The sequence below is a fragment of the Glandiceps talaboti genome, chromosome 18 (genome assembly GCF_964340395.1).
Source record: "Glandiceps talaboti chromosome 18, keGlaTala1.1, whole genome shotgun sequence".
NCBI lineage: Eukaryota > Metazoa > Hemichordata > Enteropneusta > Spengelidae > Glandiceps > Glandiceps talaboti.
Window position 1 is genome coordinate 16773095 of NC_135566.1, and position 23927 is coordinate 16797021.

A 23927-nucleotide genomic window follows, 5' to 3' on the forward strand; every position below is an offset into this window, starting at 1 on the left:
CATGGCGGGTCGAAGCCATGTGGATGTGAACGAGAGGCGGCTGCGGCCTATATATGGTAAGTACAATCGTTTGATTAATGAAACAGTGCTATTTTGTTATGCGTAGCGTACTTTGGTCGACAGGGCACACGGAAACATGTTAGTAACGTAGGACAGATGTGGTAGACATCGAAGTGGGGTTGTTACACTGGGCCATTCATAGTTTGTTGCAACGACAAGACATGTATGATGTACCGTGACCCTAAAATATAACATAACCGTTCACACTCATTTACATTTGTAAATTGTACAGATATGTAAACAATGCACTTAACAAGTATCGATAAATTATATTATGAGTGAAAATTCCTATCGACGCTCATATGCAGTGTCATATCGCCAAGGACCTGATTGCTGTACTTGGTTGACATTTACATGTAGACAAAAGTTGTAAGACTAAACATTGAGAGTGGAGGTAGCAAACCAAAATTCCAATAAGTTATTGATTTGTGTGTGTGTGTGTCGGCACACTATGAATCGTGATTTATGAATATTGTATGTGCAATGATTTATTACAGGGTTCTGACCTGTAACAAAGTCCTTAACAAAGGGTAGATTTTATAAAATAATGTAAAAATTAACACTATGAAGCTCTATGATTCATACACAAGTTCTCTTCTTCCACTTTTGATTGAGAAAAAGACCTGCTTCGAACAAATCACTTGTCCTTCTTCAGAGTCTAACTAGATCTGACAGAATGATCCAATTTGCTGGAGGTGATGAAAGAAGACTGTTGGAGGCCATGTACATCAAAGTCAACAATCCACCACTTAACAATGTAGGAAAATATGACATTCCACCAATGAAAAGTGACATCATCACCAAAGGCGGACAGTTAGATGTACATAACTGACAAGTGCTTTCACACCTCAATTTACATATATTGAACCTAACCTTTTCACACCTCTCTGGTTATGGTTACTTAACACCTACAGTAAATTTGGATCATTCTGTCAGATCCAGTTCGACAATGAAGAAGGACAAATGATTTGTTCGAAACATGTCTGTTTCTCAATCAGAAGTGGAAGAAGAGAACGTGTGTATGAAAATAATGTGTAGAATCATATACATAGGGTTCTTGTAGTAGTACATGTTTACCTCTGTGGTGCAAATCGACCATACAAATTCCTATGTAATGTGTTGTTAGAAGTGAGGGGAACATAATACCCCTAATAGTCCGAAGCCTAGTTTTCTTTAAGTCATGTTATCGGAAACAAACATTTATTTTTATTTTGCCTTATTATTGAGAACTTGGAGGTACAATGACCTTCCAAGGGTGAGAAGTTAGTCAACATAGTCAACATAGTCAACATAGTCAACACAATGCTGTAATACTAATATAGAAGAGTGGTGATTACCAGTACTTCAGATACTTATTTGAATTCAAGCTAGGGAGTCATTGTTAGTGTATGATTAGGGGTAAATTTAGAATTAGACTCCTTAGCATAAACTGGATTTGTATCATTATCGATGCTGGAACACTGTTCTACTGCTGTCCTGTTACATGACTGATTTATCAACAAAATAAGGTTAAATTTCAAATTTTTTGTGATTTTGACAAACATATCATAGTAATATATCTTGCAATAAATAAAATTGTGATATAAATAATTGTGTCATTCATTATGTTCACTTGATGGAATACGTCCAGTTTTTACGATTAAATTGTTTTATGATTTGTCCCTACTTACAGCCAAGGTAATTGATTATAAGTCATGTCAAGTAAGGACACGTAGGAAACATGATCAAATAAATGCAATAGCAATATATATCACAATGGCAAGGTCGTAATATTATTGTGAGGAAGCTAGGGTGTCAGAGTCAAGAGGGCTTAAATAGACTCCTTAAGTCGAATCAAATTTTTACCACTTTCAAATAGTCTACAATATTGGAAGTCTCGTAACAAGTCAACAAAGTATAATAAAAAAGAAAGACAAATGAGATGGTAAATAAAAGAATTGCTTTTTGTGTAATTTATTCAATTTAGCTTCTGTGGCTTAGAGTGCTGTTCTGTCCTGATAAATTGACTGTGTGTAGATCAATATGTTTTATTTGTTTAGAGCCAAAATTTGAATTCAGTCTTTTCAATACTGACAATCAGTGATGGTTGAGATGATTTTTATGATAGCATGGATAGATAATGTAATATTGTTCAAATAGTATTCATTCATTAACAACACACTCTGGTTGAAATGACTACAGAAATTAGCCAATAGATTGTGGTATAGCTAGTCTTAATATGCATACTCTGGCTTTGTAGAATCTGTAGAACAGATCTAGAGCTAGAGAGGGATGAGAAGGGTTTTGAATTTTGAATTTAGAAAACAATTTTATCATGGCCGGCTTCCTACTTGAAAAATCACTGTGAAACAGCATTGGCCAAATCTGTGTTTGTAACTCAATACATTGTACAAGATTAATAATTGTGTAAAATGTTTGTCATTGTGTGTACAATCACAAACTTTTTACACATTTTTAGCTTATTGCAATGCATTGAGTTACAAAAAACACAGATTTGGCCAATGCTATTTCACATTGATTTTTCAAGTAGGAAGCCACGATAAAATGGTGTTACCTGTAGAACGGATCTAGGGAGAGGCCTAGGGTAGTCATAAAACTGAGAAAGAGGAGAGAGGGTACATGGGGATGAGGAATAGGGGGGGGTCATAAAAACTGCACTTTTAATTTATTATGTTTGAACAGATACTTATTGAATGATATTCAGTTTAAGTGTAATCTGATTTAGTTAAATGAGTGCATCAGGCGCAGGCTATGATAGTGACATGATGCATGTAAGGACATGATAACGTCATTGGAATAAGATTGAGGGCCAATTCTCTATACCTGCCAAGGCGCATCATGAAAATAACAAACATTCAATTTCTTGGTCGACACCACAACTTCCACTCCATGTGATTCACATGTTATACTTACTATAGGTGCACATGAGACGGAATAAGTCTACCGTCATGTTCTATTTTAGCATAAGGTAAAAAAGCTATTCAGGTTCCAAGAAATAGATTTTGCACAGCTTATAACTGTAATTTCATAGTAAGATTATGTGCATATTTGGTCTTTAGAAAAGTGTATTGGTTTGGAAATGACAGTATGATTGTGAATAGCTACTCTCTAGGTGATGATCTGATAACTGCAGAATTGCCGACATTAGACCGTGGACAAAAAGAACCTGTTACAAAAAGTGAAAGTAAACAAATGAATTGGATTGATAACACTTGGTACAACATGTTGGAAATACATAGTCTCAGTTACCCAATCTCACCACTGAGGGCTCTTCTACGAGACCACCCAGACGAGAGTCTGGGGAAACCACATTTCAACTATCCTGTGATAGAAGTCACTCAGTACATTTCTTCCGAGGGTAAAAAATAGGGGTTAGAGGCCTGTTTGCTCTAATTAATATATATCAGTCACTTGAGAAGTGATAATCTGTAGTGAAGGTACCCAAATTGTTTAGCCTGCAATGTTGGACGTGAAGTATTCCCCATGATGCACTGCTACAGAGGCTACTTCCTGCATGGGATAGTTGGAATCTTGTTTCCCCAGACTCTCGTTTGGGGTGGTCTCGTAGGCAGAGCCCCCAGTGGTGAGAGTCTGGGTAACTGAGACTAAGAAATACAGCGAGACAAGTATTACATTCCATCATTTGATAAGAACAGTTGTATGGCCACTTTACATAATAATTCACATTTACAAACAAATTAGATGTTTCCCTGGAATTCCATGTACACCTAAAGAGGCCATAAAACTGTTCTTATCAAACCATGAAATGTTATACAAGTCTCTGCTGTTCCAACATACTGAGCCAACTGTTATTAATCCAATTCATTTGTTTACTTTCCCAGTTTGTAACAGGTTCAGATGTGGGTGATTGTATATACATCAAGGCAATTGAAGTGGTGTAATGTTATGTTTGTATATAATGTAACTGTCAAAGTATTATGAATCTGTTCTATGTAGACGTTTTGCTTGTGATATCAGAAGTTCAAGGTGTTTGTTTTAATATGTCATTCAATGTCATAAGCTGTGGGTGAGTGATTTGATTGGCTTAGAATAACTCCAAGCATTTGGTTTGTTTTTTTCAGATAATCTTGACAATGGAAACAACAAGATTGCAGCACAGTTGGCCGACAAGGTTCTCAAGAAACAGAAGGACCTACATTGTGCAAAGGTGAATATTCATCACATATATCTCTTATGAGAACAAGTTAGACTAGCTTATACATGACATCAAAATTATATGTAAATGAATGCATGATGTCATAATGATGTAAATAAACACAACATGATTATGTAAATGAATGCATAACAGTTATGTAAATGATTTTAAGAATGAATATGTAAATGACCATAAGAGATGAATATGTTAATGACTTAAATGAATATGTAAATTGATACATGACATTATGTAAATGGACCAATGACATAATTATGTAAATTAGCATTATAATTTACACATCATAAACATAGAGAACCCTGCTACAATTGACACTTAGACTTGGTATGTAAAACAATCAACACATGAGTCATTGACATATGCCTTTTTTACATTGATACTGTGATTTGTTCATATACAGAGTAAGTGTCTCTAATTGACTAATGAGTTGTTTTTTGGAAAAAAAATAGTGTGTTTCCGATAACCCTACCGACCATAGTTTAAGACCCTGACCCTATAAAATGGTAACAATTTACTTGTGTACAGTTTCATGCCTTTTGCCTCATCTGTGGTCACTTTATAAAAGAATCATATTCCAGATAAAAACCAGATCTTTTTAGACTATAACTGTACAGTTTGTATAACGTGTTCGTCTACTTAACTTATAATTGTCTTTATTCCCTTCTTTTGCACCTCATCAAACTCTCATAGAAGTATTGCAATCGACAAGTATCTGATCTTTGGGTCGAAGTAGTTTATAAAAATCTAAAGTAATAAAATAAAATGCCGATCTACCTACCCTATTTTATGCAGTCATGTTATCAGAAACAAAACTTTTTTTTGCCTTTTTCGGGAAATTCAAAATTAGAAATGAAAACTTGAATGATGTCTACCTTGTGTTTCATTCTTGTTGTAGGTGTTGAAAGCTTTAGCTTTGTTGAGATTGGGTAAACATAGCGAGTCTTTCAATATTTTACAAGAAGTATCAGCAATTGAACCCATAGAGGATCCAACTCTGCAGGCTATGTCTATCTGTTACAGAGAAATGCAGAAACGTAAGTTGGCAAACATAGTGTATAGATTGTTACTGAAAGATACAGAAATGTAAGTTGTTAGAAAATACTGATTGAAATGGTATTTACATGTCAAATAACAATTGAAATAAAATTGATACCAAATTGAATAATTATATGCAAATATGTTTTCTGCAAATTATTCAGGTGAGCTAAAACTATGAGTTATGTCTTTGATATGGCTCAGTAGTGAATTCCAGTAATGAGTAACTGCATATTTAATATTGGGTTTGCTTTGTGTCAGGTGAACTTTAGGTATGTAAAAATTGCCACGAGTAGCAAAAGAGGTAGGATCAGTGTGCCCTCAAAGCCAATTTGATGTGCCCCTGACACACACAATTTCTAGTGACACACCAAAGTTTGGTGTTCCCTGATCTCTTACTATATATGTGGTTACTTGCAAGAAAGACAGTTTTTCTCATTTCGACTCCCAACAACAAAATTTGGCTATCGATCATTTGAGGGCACACTATCAGAACATTATGTTATAACCAATTTCCAGTACACTGATACAAATCTTCTCCCAAGGAAGGAAAGTTTTACAGATTAGAAGTATACCGTAGAAGTAAGACAAGTGCTGTAATTTTGTGTGTCTTTCATTTCAGCTGAGCTTGTGACAAAATTGTACGAGGCAGCATTGAAAAAACAGCCAACAAATGAAGAGTTTCATTCCCATTTGTTTATGAGTTATGTACGTCAGTCAGACTACAAGAAACAACAACAGGTCAGTCTGTGTTATGTATGATTCGAGTAGAACACTTAATGAAGAGAGGAAACCGCAAAGATTATGTAAACTTCAAAGTCCCTTGTACTTCAGCAGTTGCAGTCATGTAGATTTACTAGAAATTACACTCACATACATTCACGCACACACTCATATACATACACACACATGCAGTATGTACACACACATGCATGCACCTGTATACGCACGCACACACTCATATACATACACACACATGCAGTATGTACACACACATGCATGCACCTGTATACGCACGCACACACTCATATACATACACACACATGCAGTATGTACACACACATGCATGCACCTGTATACGCACGCACACACTCATATACATACACACACATGCAGTATGTACACACACCCACACCCACACACACACTTATATACACAAACACTTGTGCACATACACACACACACACACACACACACACACACACACACACACACACACACACACACTCACACACAGAGATATGTACATGTACTGGTACATATGCATGAATGCACTCATACATGCATGCACACTTACATACATAAATAAATACACCTATACATACAGATATTGCATACACACACACGCACACACACACACTCACACACTCATAGTCATACCCACCAACCACCCACCCCCCACCCCCACACACACCTCATAATCTTGTGTGATGACACACTTTCACCAGTTTTCATAAACTCTGTCATATTTACTTCTCTGTAGGCGGCCATGGCATTGTACAGACAATATCCTAAGAATCCCTATTATTTCTGGGCAGTGATGAGTATAGTAATGCAGGTAAGAATATCTCATTACAAGTAATTATATGCAGTGAATAGATAGCTGATGTATTCTATATCAACTAGATAGTCAGCTGAAGTCTGTTGTCATGGCTACAAGTTGATGTATTCTGTCTCAACTAGATAGTCTACTTTAGTATGTTATCATAGCGACAAATTGATGAATTCTGTGTCAACTAGTCAGCTGTAGTGTTTTGTCATAGCTACAAATTGATGTATTCTGTATCAACTAAATAGTCAGCTGTAGGCTGTTGTCATGGCTACAAGTTGATGTATTCTGTGTCAACTAGATAGTCATCTGTAATATGTTTGTCATATCTATAAATTGACATCTAAAGGACACTTCCGTCAAACTTTCCATGTGATAATAATTTTGTTAACTTCTGTAATAATCACTGTGTTAACATTTGTGATACTTATTTCCTTCTTGCAAGTGTTTTCATTGAACATATTAAAGTGGCACAAGCTGAGTTTATAAACTTTTTACTCAAGTGAAAATAATTAAACAAAACCACATTCCAGTATGTTAATGTTGATGCATGTCTTCTATAACATTACAATTATCTTCTGGCATTGTTAGAACAGCTGATTGCATAGCAGTGTAAATTTCCCTTGACATTTTTAAATGATAAATTACCTCATCGGATCGTTGTTAAGTTATATCTTAATACCAGGTTTGAGTTCAGTCAATTGCAAGTGATGGTTAAGTATGCTTCAGTAGGTACAATACTACGAGTAAACACTATGCCCAAATACATGTAAACTCAGCTTGTGCGCCTTTAACTAATGATCAAACACATAATTATACATAGTACATATTTTGCCTGAAATATTTTTTTTCAATCTTGCAGTCTGAAATGAAAACTATATACTTGAACTCCTACAACTCAAAACGATCTTGTTTGTTTTTATGACAGGCTATTTTTAGTTCTGATGCAAATCTGTCCAAGAAGATGTTTTTACCACTAGCATTAAAGATGGTAGAGAAGTTGGTGAAGGAAGACAAGGTAGAGGCAGAAGCTGAAGTGCAATTATATTTGATGATATTAGATTTGATGGATAACTATGAAGAATCTATCAAGATACTTGAAGGCAAACTAGGAGGTATGACACACTACAGAGTAACTAAAGCTAAGGATGAATGGCACTGTAGTTATGCTATATTTCATTAGATTCTGTGTGTGTGTGTGTGTGTGTGTGTGTGTGTGTGTGTGTGTGTGTGTGTGTGTGTATGTGTGTGTCTATTGTATGTATTTATTTATGTATGTATGTATGTGTGTGTATGTATGTATGTATGTGTGTATGTATGTGTATATGTATGTATGTATGTATGTATGTATGTATGTATGTATGTATGTATGTGTGTATGTATGTATGTATGTATGTATGTATGTATGTATGTATGTGTATGTATGTGTATGTATGTATGTATGTGTGTATGTATGTATGTATGTATGTATGTATGTATGTATGTATGTATGTATGTATGTATGTATGTATGTATGTTCATATGATGTATGTATATGTATGCGTGCACTGACACATAGTTTGAGAACATTATCCTTTTACACAATTGTTTTTTTACCCCACAGAGAAGATAATGAGTGAATACAAATTCCATAAATATAGGATAGCATGTCTGTATGCTAAGATGGAGAAGTGGCCAGAAACAAACAAAGCATATAAAGCCCTAGTCAAAGAAGAGTAAGTAGAAACCACAAAACAGAAAACTAGTTTGAACTGGATTTCACTAGGTTATAAATTCTTGATTTAGCCAGTTTGAACTAGATATAACCAGTCAAGTGTCCAGACAGCACTTGACCAAATATGGTCATCAACTTGGTAGTCTAAGAACAAATGACTTTATACACAGCTTGTAACGCTCAAGCAGTTCAAATTTCTTAGCATTGAGCTTTCGATATGTCTTGATTGATGAATGACGATTCTCACCAGAGTGATGAATTTCATAGTTTCAGATGACCACTAGGTGGCGGTATGACCAGCTAATTGTAGTTAAGACCTGTCCGACTAGATGAAACTGGTTTAGAGCAGTTATTTTTGTGTCAAAACTAAAAATGGACAGAAACCAGTGTGTAGAAAGCAGGATGAAACTGGTCTGAACCTGACATTTGTATAATATCAAAAATTGACACAGGCCTTAAACCATTCTTCATGAAGGTAGTGTAGTAGAGGGTTTGAAGCCATAGAGTTGAGTATTTTCATGTGAAATGGAAACAAAATGTAAGTAACATTTAGAAGTCGAGACACTTATGAGAAATGTTACATAATTAAGACTTGGTAAGATAGTTCGCCCTTTATGGAAGAAATTTGCTATTCTGATCTGTAATTGTCAGTGCATCATGTGTATCGCAGTGGTCCAGACACTTGCCTTATCTCTGTCTAAAAACTATTGGTGCAGTTGGAAATGGTAAGAATGATAGATAAAGTAAATAAAATTCACTGTAATGTTGTCTTTTTGACAGGCCTGATCAGTGGACATTTCACATAGCATATTTCAAGTCGGCATTTGCACTTATAGATTCAGGATGGACGCCACCTGAAGATGAAGAAAGGTACGTATTTTGTTATGCAGATTTTGGAATTAGTTCATTCATGACAATGTATGATATGTAGGCCAAGTATTGATTTGTTGTTTTCTAATTTCCTGTACATGTTTATGGAGGGTTGGGGGAGGGTGGGGGGGGGGGGGTGAGGGGCTGACAAACGTGACATTGACTCCTCGTGTGTGTAATGATGCATGCACTTCATGTGTTATCAGCATTTTTTTCGATCCTCTTCAATCTCTCACACATCTAGTCAACTGGATGTAATCAAGCAAAAATCTAGCTAGACCACATGCTCACAAAAGTCATGCCAGTAGTAATCCATTACTTATTGAGAGGTGCTTGTAATTGGGTAATTCATATAAGAAAAACATGACCACGATATGCAAATTATGTTTACATTGTAATGACACCTTCAAGTTTGAATGTATAATGTCATGTGTAGATGCGTTAATATAATCGGGCTCTAGTGGATTAAATACAGCTGTTGATAGTAATTTTAAAATTTAGCACAGAATGTTGTTCTACGTACATCCATTTAACTAGATGTGAGAGACAGTCAAAGCCACATATAGCATCAAGGCTGCAGTTGAACATGATCTACCCTAGAATGTAAGATTTTCTTTTTTCAGTAGATTGTTTGCGGAGGACCTTGATTGGGGCTTCATTTATACTTTACCATTCAAATTTACCATTTGTTATGCACTTCGTGAATTTCAGTGGAATGATTTATAATCTTTAACATCTTTGTATTTTACAGTGAACCTGAAAATCTCCCAGACCACACTACTGAACAAGTAATACAATTTATTAACGATATTTACAAAGGAGAGCGAGAAAAGGAGGGTAGAGCACAGAGAGGACCATTCCTGGCTAGAATGGAACTTTATAAATTGCTGAAAGAAGGAAACAGACCTGAACTTGATAAACTAGGTAAGAGGGATCACAAATGTGAGATAGCTTGGAGTTACATAGTCTATCAGCTAGCCCTCGGATGTTCTTCCGATAAAATACGACACACAGCCGAACAACGCTATCGAGGATGGAACATCCGAGGTCTAGCGAATGTCATCAGGATATAAATAACTGCCAATCAGAGAACCGTATTAGCGACAAGCACAAACAGAGGACAATAGCTAAATTTTCATGCATATTCATCTTAAGGAGGGGCTTGTAAAAATAACCACCAATGCGTTAACTAAAATGTGTGAATGACAACGTCTACACACTCATCAAACACAATTACCATAAACTGATAAGACATAGTAATGACATAAATGTGTTTGTCAACACCTGCATGCAGAGATTGAATATATTAAAGTATATATATGCATATATGGCCCAACCCACCGCTTATCGTATTCTCAATGGAATGTCCGGTCTGAAAATGATATTCGCTAGACTGTTCGGGCAGGCCCTCACATGCGAACTTCGTTCGCTTATAGTTATAGCATCGAAAAAGAAAGCCCGAACGTCTAGCAGCAAGACTAGGAGTTACATTTCTATGAACACAACATTGCATGATGTATTTCAAAGTCCATTAAAAAATTTTATGAACTGTATTGTCTTCAAAAGTGTCCATATATCTCTGATTGATCAAACTTGATATGAACGTTAACTTCTAAGTGAATGGCGCAAGTAGCTGAAATGCTTTAGTTAGCCGTTATGCATTGTAAATAATATGGTGATTTATCCAATCAAAGTGCATGTATCATAGTTAACATAAGACATAAGTTAAACATGTTTTAGGGATGATCACACAATGTTGCACAAGACGACAACAACACCCCCCCCCCCCCCCCCCCCCCCCCCCTAAAGGAACATTCACAAGTGTGACATCACACATTTATATATGGTGTAAACCATGATGAAAATTGTAGTGGTCACACCACTTCGATCGATGCAATCTAAAAACATGATGGTAAAGATGAGGTTCCCATGAAGTTCCAACGTTATGAACCTTTTTACTGAGATGAAACCCAGCGCTGTATCTCACATTAAAAGTAAATGTTTATCAACTTCTCAACATCTCACTAGTAAGTACAGAAGCTTTTATCATTGAAGGCGTGAAAGTTTTTGAAATTTGGTTAGGAGTGTGAAAATGAAGTTCAGCAATCGCATTGACAACAGACCCCCTCCTAAATGAATAAAGTTCGCTTGTTGATCTTGTGTGACATTGTGCGATCGTCCCTTAATGGTATAGATTGTTCTGTTTTAGAGATTTTTTTTGACTTTCTGTGTTATTGTTTTCAGAACCACTCATTTCTATGTTAAAGCAGTATTTTGATGTGTATGGTGATAAGCACTGTTGCTTTGGTGACCTGACTGCATATGTCAGTCTCCTTGACAACGATGATGTGGAAGAATATGTTACACATCTATGGAAAAGCCTAGAAATGGATCCCAAGGATGGTGACGTTACTCTAGCTAAGGATGTAAGTATTAACCTTCAGGGTCAGTTATCACATTGTAGTATTTACATATTGCCAATTTCTTTTAATTGTGATTACAAGTAATATTGAAGAAAAGAGCTATACACAAGCATTATTTTGGGTGCTTAAGTCACTTTTACTGAATGGCGGCCATATTTGTAGTTAAAAATTATTATTTACTGCATAACTCAAAAACTGTAATGCATAGAGATTCCTTTCAAGTGTTTATCCCCATATTATCATATGTAAGCTAGCTTTAACTTTGGAGACCTTGACCTTTGACCTTGATGGTTAATTATCCAAATCCAACCAATTCCTGCCTGTCACAGACAGTTCTATTATATTTACACATTGCAGGGGAGGGGGGGGGGGACGACTGTGTCTTCTACATAGACTTGTCTGTATGTATGTATGTATGTATGTATGTATGTATGTATGTATGTATGTATGTATGTGTGTATGTATGTTTGCATGTGTGGATGCATGTGTGTGTGTGTGTGTGTGTGTGTGTGTGTGTGTGTGTGTGTGTGTGTGTGTGTGTGTGTGTGTGTGAACAACTTAAAGTGAGAAACCGCTGGATCAATTGATTTCAGATTGGGTAGGGACGTTGCTTATGATGTGCAGATGACAAATTGTTCAAATGAATGCGATCCGATCAGTGGCTTTCAAGTTACGTCCAAAGGAGTGATTTTCTGTCAAAATACATGTACATGTGGTTCATCGAGTGGAAGTCTATGAGGTACTATATAACGTTACATAATCACTTGACTGAAGTCCATGGAATGTCCATTATCATGTAGGGGTGTGTTTTCATGTTTGACTCTGACTATGTTTACATTTTACAGGCCAAGCAATTGCAAAGGCATCTGTCTTACCTTCAACTTAGTCGATACCTAGGGATGCATCTTAAACTGTCTGTTGAAGAGAAAGTTACTCTGTCTGAAGAAATGATGGTGAGGTACAATGAAAGTTTAAATTTTGGATCCAATCTCCTAGCAACAGACCTCCAACCAGGTGATATGTATTGTCTGCTTGCTGTTCATCTTCTATTGGATGTATGGCAAGCAACAGGTAAGAGATTTCAAGGTTTTATTTTAACTTTCTCTAATTTTTAAAAGGGGCTCAAGCTGAGTGACCCTGTTGTATGATTTGTGTTGTAGGTGATGATATGGCAAACAGTAACCATGTTGTAACAGTAACCATGTTGTATGATTTATGTTGTAACCATGTTGTAACAGTAACCATGTTGTATGATTTGTGTTGTAGGTGATGATAGAATTGTATGGCAAACAGTAACCATGTTAGAGTATGGTATAACAAAGAGTCCTGCCAATCATCATTTTAAACTACAGCTTATCAAGTTGTATTGCATTCTGGGTAAGTTTCATCCTTGACTTGATATCATGAACTACACAGACATCATACATTGCCAGCTTTGAGTGTCATGCTACTACAGAAATCAAGTTATAGGCAAACTAAGATATTAACAAACTAAAACTATTGTTAGCACCATGTTGGTATAAGCTAGTATAGGCCTTTGCAGATGGAATTACACTCACTTTAGGCTGTTCTTTCTGATAGCAAGTAGTCACACATTCAACCTCATTCAGTGTTTACACTATCTTGATTACAGGGTGATTAAATCTGGAGAACCAACTTGAACATTTCTATCACCCACTGTTGTAATCTACTATACAACAATAGATTTACTAGTAGTTAAGTTTGCCGATAGCTTGGTTTTCATAGTAGTATTATACCTATTACACATTATAGACAGAAATTTGAAGGGGTTGTCAGTGGCTGAGTGGTTAGCTCACACACCTCTTACCTGTGCAGCCTGGGTTCAAATCCGCCAAGCGTCGGCTGGGTTTGATTGAAAGTTAACCAGATCTGTATGTAAGAAGGGTGATGCTCAGTTTGACCCTGCTGAACAATTGGAAGTTTTCCCTGGATGCTCCAGTTTCCTTCTGCTTATTCAACACTAGGGCACGGCTCTTGTGGCGACCATTCAACAAATTCCATATTTATTTTGAAGAATACAGATTATTATAAAAAAGTTCGTAGTGAAAGAAAGAAACGGGAATTAACATTGATGATTTTTATCTCTGTTGTCTAGTGATAATGATTTTGTAAGTTTTGGATTTGTCACTGTTAAAGTTTCAATGTCGCCTAGAGCTATAAATAAATTTTATAAGTTTAGACTTCTTACTTATAGCTTTCAGTGTTGCCTAGCTATAAGTTAGTTTTGTATTAAAGTATGGAATGTGTTGCTATCTAGCTTTGAACCATACTGTACAGGGCCTGAAGTTATCACAAGGTAGTCAGAGTTAGCCAAGTGAACTGTTTCAACTAGTTTTCTATTGACATCCATTGGTTTAACAGACTTTTCTATTAAAATTTGGTAAGTATACACAGGGCTTGAAATTAACAGTCGTCCTGTATCCACAGACTACCAATTCTTGTCATGGGGCTACCATAATTTGCAGCTGGTAGCCCACTTAGGCTACTACTGATTATGAGATGATTTAAAGGATGGAAGACTTACAGACATATAACACAGATATTTCCAATAGAGGAACTCTGTTTTCAGTTCAGGAATATGGGACTACAGGTCACCATCCTTGGGCTACCACTTTCTGAAATTAGTAGCCCACTAGGACTACCAAAGAAAACATTTAATTTCAAGCCCTGATATATATAGATACCATTTTTAGCAGTCAATGTGCCCTTGGATCTATCTTTTGAGTTGTGCTGTATAATCTTGGATTTTCACTTGATATATGTTTGTTTTAAAATAAGGCAACTTTTAAATTTCATTGACTTGCTCCGACAGGTGCCTTTGGACCATGTCCAGCATTGTATGATGGGATGGAAGTTAAGCATATACAACAAGATACATTAGGGTAAGACAAATCTAGATAATATTTTGTAAGTTTCTCCGAATATTGTGAGTTTGTGAATTGTTTGGGTTTTGTTTAACTTTTCATGAAATGAAATGTTGATAGAATGGTTGTAATGTAACGTACTGAAAATCACCAATATTTTTACTAAGTTTTTAAGGCAAAATAAAAAAAATGCTTTCGATAACATGACTTCAGAAAATAGGGTAGGTAGGTTGGAATTTTATTTTATTTTACTTTAAATTTTTTTTAATTACTTCAGCCCCAAGATAAGATACTCATGATATTGCATCATGTAAAACCCTGCTCATCACTAACAACTAATATACTTGAAAGAATGTAAAATTGGGGTAGATTTTTAAACTATGTATCATATGCCACTCTTATCAGAAAAACTGATCACATACTACAAAGTTGTGCTAGTATAACTTAATATCACAACATCTGCCATAATAGGCTTGTATAACAGTGACTATCCTTTCTCCACCTAAGTAGGCTTTATCAAGAACTACTTTCAAGCTGTGGTTAATGATACCATTCTTCATGTGTGTCTTTTTTACCAGGTATACGGTGACAAGATATTGTGAGCCCTTAGGTCACTTTATATCAGCCTCAGCAGTTTACGACGCTACTCTCAAGTTTTTCACTGTAAATAGCAAGGATGTAAGTATGGTCATGTTGGTATTTGAAAGTCAATTGCATAATAAACTCAACACATCTGTTCCCACGTCACCACTCAAAGTTAAAACTGCTATCTACAGTATCTTTAAACACGACTCCAGGAAATAGGGACATTTTCATAAACTATTGGTTTTGGAGAGTCATTTCATAATTTTACATCACCTACAATTACTTGTGAATTCAGAGAAACATCAAACACCTCTTTAATTAACAAAGATAAAATTGTGAACAGTGTTTTTATTTTTTATTGTTTTGTGCATCTTGATAGAATTTGTAACTGAACCAAATTTTAACAAGTTCAAAAGACTGAGAATCCCTGACCCTAAACTTCTGGTATCAGTATTTAAATTTGTATTCACTGCATTCAAACAAAGAGAGACACATGAAAAATGATGTACCGGTAATATTCAGTTGAACTAAATGTGTGCTTTTAATTTTACATGTTTGTATTTTTGCATTGTATTTGAGCTGAAGGCATCAAAGTGCAGTAAACATATGTATCTGTACTATAATAATTTTTCTGTATTTATGAACAGACCACAGAATACATCATTTCAGCTTATAAATATGGCTCCTTTCCCAAGATACCAGAATTTGTGAAATTTAGGCAGAAACTGAACAATTCCTTGCATTACACAGCTGTTACCCTAGAGAAGATGTTACTAGAACTTCTGGTAGAAGCTAACAGGTAAGTTAAAATCTAAAGCACATCTTCTCAGCACTTCTTTTGGAAACTTTTGATTTCAGTGTAGTTACAGACAGGATCCAGGATACTAGTACATTCATTATTAGAAAGATAACACATTTTATAGTTTGACCACTGAGGGCGCTATTCCATAGCAGAGTTTGGAATGAAATCTGGGCCAGATTCATTCAGTAAAGTAGATTACTCTTAAAATGATCCATTCCCTATGTTGTATCCCAGATATGCTGCTGGATATCCATCCACACAATGATAGTTTTGATAAGTGATATGAGCCTGATCTTTTATCAAACATAATTGCAAGATTTTGATACAAATTTAGCAGCATGTACAACTCCCATAACTCGCTTTGTCTTCCCTGTTTTGTACTGAACTAAATCAACAAAATGGCTGAAACATGAAACATTGTTGATACAATATAGTCAAATGAATCTGTTGCTTTCTCAGCATCATCGTGTGATTTGCCACATCTTTGATTCTAGTTTTACTAATTTTTTTTTTCTCTCTCTTTCTTTCTCAGTAATAATTTAAAATTTGAAGATCTTATCAGGTATATGGAAATTCAGCCAGAAAAAGGTGAGTTGTTACAGATTGGTACAATCTAATAAAATCTTTTATTTCATGTAATTGTTTTTAAAGTGGCCATATGGATGAGAATTGGGTATTTATTTTGGATTTTTAATTTATAAAACTATTTGGAAAATCAGTGTGAAACAACATTGACTAAATCTGTGTTTGCAACTCAATAAAATGCTAAATTTTAAAAAATGTGTAAAATGTTTGTTATTGTATGTATAATAACAAACTTTTGTGCCCATTTTTTTTTAAAAGCTTTTTGCAATGTATTGAGTTACAAACAGACTTTGTCAGTGTTGTTTCACATTGATTTTCCAAGTAGGTAGCCATGATAAAATTGTTTTATAAATCATAAAAAGATCCCAGCATGTATCTCACATTAGAAGTAAATTTTAATCAACTTATCAACATCTCACTAGTAAATACAGAATCTGTTATTATTGATGGCATGATAGTTTACGAAATTTTGCTAGAAGTCTGAAAATGAAGTTCAGCATTGACGCCAGAACCCCCCCACCCCCACGGAAAAAAAAAATTGAAGTTCGTTTATTGAACTTGTGTGACATTGTGAGACATTGTGCGATTGTCCCTAGTGAGCATTCTACATGCACAAGAGCTTTTGAGAAAATTCTTAGTTTTAATTTTCTTTCTTAAATCAGATGAGATTCAGTGGAATGAACTGAGTGATAACAGAGACTTGGCATTGTTGATGTCATGGGACCCAGATTCTAAGTAAGTCATTTTTTGCATATCATCACCAACCAGGAGTTGTGCACTAGTGTAATCCCATTGGAAAGAACACATCCATTGCTGTGCAGTAATTTCCATAATGAGCCCTTTTATAATGCTATGGCACACTACAGTCAACTATGGACCAGTCATAGTGCAATAATTTCCCTTATCATATGCCCAGTATCGCATCTGTATCGCCTCCATTGTTATTCAAATGGGCAACAGCACCCACACATTCATGCAATAATTTGTCATATCGTGCCTATGCACACTTTGCCCAGATGATAATGTATAACATCCCAATAAGTTTGAACTAAACAATTCCTTATCCTATTACAATCAGTACAATTACTGTTGACTTGTTCTCCATCAGGCATCTTTCAGAACAGGACAGAAAGGATTCGTTTGAAGTCGAGAAAGATTGGTTAAAAATCCGAAGTTTCACTCTGCGAAGTCTTGCAGCAGCTGCAATGTTGGTTCCTGCATTCAATACTTCGACTGAGATGACAGCTAGTAATGGCGGCACTGAGATGCAGGATAATGGAGAGATTTTGAAGAAGCTAATAACAGACTTTGAATCATGTGTTGAACAACTTGAAAAGAAACCATTGACACAGAAAAGGGTAAATTTTGATCTTTTCTCACTGACTTCCCCGATGAACACTTGTGGAGGTATCTTACTAAAGAAGTAAAGTTTTAGAATTTAATGCATGGGTTGTAAATGTCTTGTCATTTCTGTGAAAAAGAGCTTGATACACTAGGAGTGTCCATCCAAAAACGACCAACCATGGCTGGAGATATATTGTACAACCTCTATCGCCACTGTGCAGGTTTATCATAAACTGTAAAGAAAGTTTGTCCCGTACAACACCAAGTCTGCATATATACAGCCAGTCCCTTCCAGGTTCCCAGGCCACGTCTGCATATATGCAGACAGTCCCTTCCAGGTTCCCAGGCCACATCTGCATATATGCAGACAAGTTTACTCATTTGCATAAGCCCAATTTTCACCTCCTCGCCTCATATCTGGGTAAATTAATATTCATTTGACAATGTATATATAATGAATGGATAAGGAAAAAAATAGGATTGATTTTATGTTTCATTATTCCTTTCAAGTTAAAGTTCCTCTTCTGGAGGCTAGTGAAGGTACTAACATTATAGTAATCTGTGTTATGATTTTTTTTTTTACAGTTTCCACTACATGGCCCGCCTGAACCCAGAACTTGTAAATATCTGGAAGGTAAACACAGTCAGATTTTACTTGACATGTTAAAGGTCACGTCTAGTATACAACATTTACATGTCAATGGAATTGGTAAGTTATGTTTATTGGTCACGATTGTGTTGATTTTACTGAGTGTGTATTGCGTAACTGTGTTCTGTACATTTCATGATAACAGATATTGTGACTGATTTGAGTTGTCAAGAACACTGCATTGTAAAAAGAGAGAGAGAGAGAGAGAGAGAGAGAGAGAGAGAGAGAGAGAGAGAGAGAGAGAGAGAGAGAGAGAGAGAGATATGAAACCATGAGAGAGTGAATGAATGAAGAATGAATGAATGAATGGAATGAATGAATGAGAATATTAAAGCCATGGATAACTTCTACACAACTTTGAATCAGACTGTTTATGTAGCTTTTAATCCCATCTTTGACAACTGCAGTACATTGATATTGTACTGGTGGATGTAGTGATGGGAGACATGAAACACGTCAGCCTTCCTAAGTAGACATTCTTAATATATTGGAATGTTGAAATTGAGGTTGATACAGTCAATTATGAGACTGGTAATGGAGCCATTTTAGTTCTCATCCTACAAAATCAATTTTACTTTTAATGGATGTTTTCTACCCCTAAATACAAATATTTCTTGTAAAAATTTCAAATTGAGAAATGGAAGAATGTTTGCTATAGTAAATGCATGGCACTAAAATAAAGTAAAGTCTCAACAAAAGAACTATTTTTTATGCACTACATACTGACTTTGTACTGATTTGAAATTGATTGTGCTGTCTGAGACAATTTTCAATTTTGGCCAAGTTAGTTAGGAGGGGGGGATGGGGATGGGGTGTTTGAGTGGGTGGGTGGGGGTCTGATGTCTAACTATAAGAATTTCGTTTTTTATCCTACATTGAACTATTGATCTCGCCGCTTATTTGTTAATAATTTATACCTATGAAGGAATAACAACCTGATGATCTGAAGTTAGTGATCGGTATTAAAGATTGATTCATTGGTAGTCATACATTTCATAAGTAGTTTACTAGAACAACTTCTTATCTGAACTAATAATAAATGTGCAATTTACAACACAGTTTTGAAATCAGTTTTAGTCCAGACGTTTCTCTGATGTCTAATTATCTCTCTTTACTTTTCAGACAACTCAGATGAAATACAAGCAGTGGTAGAAAGACAGCTTGAACAAGTTGTAGACACTGTCAAAGGTAAGAGATACAGTTTGAACAAGATATAGATATTATCAAAGAGAAACAGTTTGAACAAATTGTAGAAAGTTCAGAAGAATATGTCAGTCATGTTTTTGTATATATGCATGTGGTGTACATTAGTAGCATAAAGTAATTCCAAGGTATTCTTATGACATATTTGAATTCTGATTGAAAAAGGCGGTTTCTTTCTCATTAAGTTTGCCGCAATTGCCCCTCCCCTCCCCATATTATCCTTACTATAGATAGCTTCAATCAGATATTAACAGATGGAAATATTTAGTACTCATTTTCTTTTCATAATCTTGTTATTTGTAGGTGCATTGTCCAAGTGTAAATGTAGTTTAGTTTCTGAAGAAGAAGGACAACAAAAATTTAACTATCATTTATTGCCGAATCTAGTGTTCCTGTCAGAGGTGAGTAACAGCATCGTTCTAGTCTGTTTATAGCACTGTTAAGATACATCGTTATCATTAGCCGGTTGTACCTCCAAGCCCGCGTCTTCCTCGCTTGTCTTGATTACATTCTCAAAGTTGATAATAATGATTTTCACCCAGTAGCCTTGTCGAAGACAGCAGGCAATTTAGAGAAATTGAACAGCGGCCTCTATCATCTATGAGTTTACCAAAATTTAGAGAGATTGAACAGTACCCTCTATTACTATGGATTTACCCAAATTTAGAGAGATTGAACAGCGCCCTCTATCATCTATGGATTTACCAGACGTTAGAGAGGTTAAAGAATTGATACATTTGATGTTTTTTTGATTTCAGGGTATTAGTTTCATTAGTCTTCTGTGTGGCGTGTGCTATAAATTACTCAAACCTCTCAAAGCTACGGTTGCAAAGAGAAACAGGAAGAAGAAAGGAGGTGTTCAGATAATGGTAAGATGAAAACAAAACGTTCAATGTTGATACTTGAACAACTTGTACGGTGTGCTACTTGTAAAGTAAAGTATTTCTTGGGGATGTGTCTGCTACAAAGACTTGTTATTACATAGATAGGTCTAAATCTTCACTGGTGTGATGTGTGTACCTGCTGGGTATGGAAACCCTTAAAGTGTAGATGAATGGTGTTCTTACCTCCATAATGCAACCAGGTTTAATTTCTCATGGTAGGATTAAGCTGATATGTTCTCGACTACTAAATATTTTAACTTGCATTTTAAACTTTTTCTCGCCTTTTATCCTTTTCATCTGTCTGTATCCTGTTTTGAATTACTCTGCTGAACTGCAGTCAACCACTTGATTAGCCTGCATGGCTATCTCTCTGGGCTATTGATTCCTCTGTTGCATGATTCTAATCACCCTGTGATCAAGACATTGTAAACATTGGAAGTAGTAAAAACAGTACACTACAAGTTCATGGAACTCTGTCAATGAAACTCTGCCTCTCTACTGAGATTATAATTAAACTAATGTCCATTCAATAGCTTATTACTGTTGTATCAATATTTTGTGACAATAGTTTTAGTTTGTGTCTATCTTAGTAACCCGAAGTCTCAATTACCAGAGTAATATGTTTAGACAAAGTTACCTTCATCGTTATTCGTTCTCTTTCAGCCTGCAATATTTGAGAAATTCAAGACTTTCCTAGACAGTCTACTACAGTGTACAGATGAATTACATGTAGCCGTCTTGAATGCTGATCCACTGTTTGCTTCCTTGGATCTTGGTAAACTCAGTCTGGTTGACAAGGAGAAGCTTGCTGAGGTAAGACTACTACTACGGACGTCGTGTTTCATCTACAGTGATCCTTTTAATAGAAGGTTTACAGTGCTTCCACTCAAAGTATGAACAATTAAGTACTGCAACATATTGATACATTACTGAACTTGCCCTGATGCATTGACATAGATTTAGCTATAGTAGTCACTACATTGCCTTCACAGTGGCAAAGTTGAATAACAGTTTACTTTGAATCACGCTGCCAAACAAGCACACAATATTCATTGTTTCAAATGAACCCTGTCTATTGGTAGATATCATCATAGCTAGATGTACAAAGTGATGTATTAGACAACAAACCTCGGTAACTGTGAGAGGCGCCAAATTCGAAATTTGTTACGATTGAAGTTATCAGTGTAAATGATGCGCACAGTTGTGGCACATCTTTGATCTGACCCTACTAATGTATCAATATATTGCAGTAGTTTGTCATTCAGACTTTGTTTGGAAGTACTGTAAGAAATAACATGACCACAAAGTTTCTTCCAGTGACTGCTTCAAACCACCATCATCAAATTATGTTAATTGTTACATAATTATGTATGTATGGTTGTGTATCTATACATGTCTCTGGTAGTGTGCAGTGTGCCCTCTAATGATAGCCAAATATTGTTGTTGTGAGTCAAAATGTTAAAAACTGGCATTTCTTGTGAGTCACCTCATAGTAAGAGATAAGGGAACACCAAGTTTGGTGCATCACTAGAAATTGTGTGGATCAGGGGCGCATCAAATTGGCTTAGAGGGCATACTGGTAGTGTGTATCTGCATGTGTCTGTCTGTCTGTCTGTCTGTCTGTCTGTTTGTTTGTGTGTGTGTGTGTGTGTCTGTGTCTGTGTCTGTGTCTGTGTGTCTGTGTCCATGCATGAGTGATATATTATGTACAGTACTTGTGACTCGCTTATTGTATATATTTTCAGATGGATGGTGTCTATGAATCTCGGATGTGGCAGAAGATGGAACAAAGTTATCGGCAGTCATCCAAAGAATTGTCAGACTTATTGAAACACAAGATGGACTACCTAGGTTCTTTAAAATTATAGGAAGATGGTCTCCCTAGGCTGCCTCAGATTATAGCCAGATGAGCAACCAAGACTCTTTCAAATTATTGTAAGATCGAGAATATGTAGGCTCTGAAATTGCTGAAGATGGACTACATAGTCTCATAAATCACAACAAGATGTGCAAGCTAAGGTTTCAAATTCTCTGGATGTAGATCACTTGGGCACTAGAATTACATCAAGTAAAACACTCGAAACTCTCTAGAATACTTACAAGATGGACTATACATAAATAGACTCTAGCCTAAGAATTTTTATCTCAATATATACAGACCATCCATGCCCCTAAAATCACAGCGAGGTGGCTGTCACATCCTTCAGTTCCAGCAAAGCAGAGTGCCTAGGTTCTCGCAATTAAGCAAGATGGCTGTTTTAAGTCACTGGATAGCAAGATGAACCATCTATTTCCCTTCCATCCGTTTCACCACCATAAAGTGGACTGCCTAGGTTCTCTTAAATGATAGCAAGGTGGCTGCATTTTTTGTCGAAGTATAGCCAAACGAAAATTTTATGAAAATTAGTTCCCCACGTTCTCTCAAATTACAGATAAATACCCCTAAAGTGAACAATTTCGAGTTACACCAGCTAAGTGTTTGAAAAAAAAAAGACTTTGTACTTTACTTCGACAATATGCTATGTGGATGGTTTGAAAATAAAGCCAGCTTACCTAGGTTTTCTCACATCCTAAGCAGATGGGAACAACTCAGGTTTTTCAAATAAGTTAGAATTCCCTAATGGGTGAAATGTACCTTGATATGGCTAGATTTTGATAGAAAGATGTGTGATGCTGCAGATATTTAGTATTATTAGAGATTAAATAAATGCATAAAAAGGTATTCATGTCAAGCCATCAAATTTAGTATTTTTGTGCTAGCTCGTACATGATCATTTCCCCCCCCCCCCGCCCTATTTCTCGCCAACCCTGCCTCTCTCTTTCTCCCCTCCCTCTCTCCTCTCTCAGCTTTAGCACTAAAGCTATTATGGCAAGCTTAAGACAAGTCAGCTATCACGAAGCTAACACAGACACAGATTGAAAGTATTATTGTTGCATGTTGATATAAACTAGCGTAGGATGTTGATGTAATTACACTCACAGTAGGGTGGCGATTTTTTTTTTACAGGGTAATTACTAGTATATCTCCATGACTAAGACACTGCTATCACCCACTACAACAGTTTTAGTTTGTGTCTATTTTGGTTTCTATGGACAGAGAAGTACAAGTGTGAAATCATAAAAACAAAAGATTGTATAGTTTGGCCACTAGGAGTGCTGTTCAGA

The 23927-nt window shown here is 35.9% G+C and overlaps 1 protein-coding gene across 1 annotated transcript; it reads left to right on the plus strand.

Moving 5' to 3' along the window:
• Position 1: 1 nt before the first annotated feature.
• Positions 2–23484, plus strand: LOC144448991 (N-alpha-acetyltransferase 25, NatB auxiliary subunit-like). The gene is made up of 24 exons (XM_078139386.1): positions 2–56; positions 4143–4228; positions 5130–5268; positions 5892–6010; positions 6753–6827; positions 7747–7933; positions 8422–8533; positions 9313–9402; positions 10154–10326; positions 11647–11828; positions 12671–12896; positions 13092–13202; positions 14659–14728; positions 15289–15388; positions 15943–16094; positions 16630–16685; positions 17345–17417; positions 17791–18040; positions 18612–18735; positions 19798–19863; positions 20182–20279; positions 20637–20747; positions 21426–21575; positions 22508–23484. The coding sequence occupies exons 1-24, from the start codon at positions 2–4 to the stop codon at positions 22628–22630; spliced, it is 2928 nt and encodes a 975-aa protein (XP_077995512.1). The 3' UTR covers positions 22631–23484.
• The last annotated feature ends 443 nt before the right edge of the window (positions 23485–23927 follow it).

Coding starts and splice junctions, on each gene's coding strand:
- LOC144448991 (XM_078139386.1), top strand. CDS start 2: ATGGCGGGTCGAAGCCATGTGGATGTGAACGAGAGGCGGCTGCGGCCT. Junction 7,934..8,421: donor ACTTGAAGGCAAACTAGGAG/GTATGACACACT, acceptor TTTACCCCACAG/AGAAGATAATGAGTGAATAC. Junction 10,327..11,646: donor ACCTGAACTTGATAAACTAG/GTAAGAGGGATC, acceptor TATTGTTTTCAG/AACCACTCATTTCTATGTTA.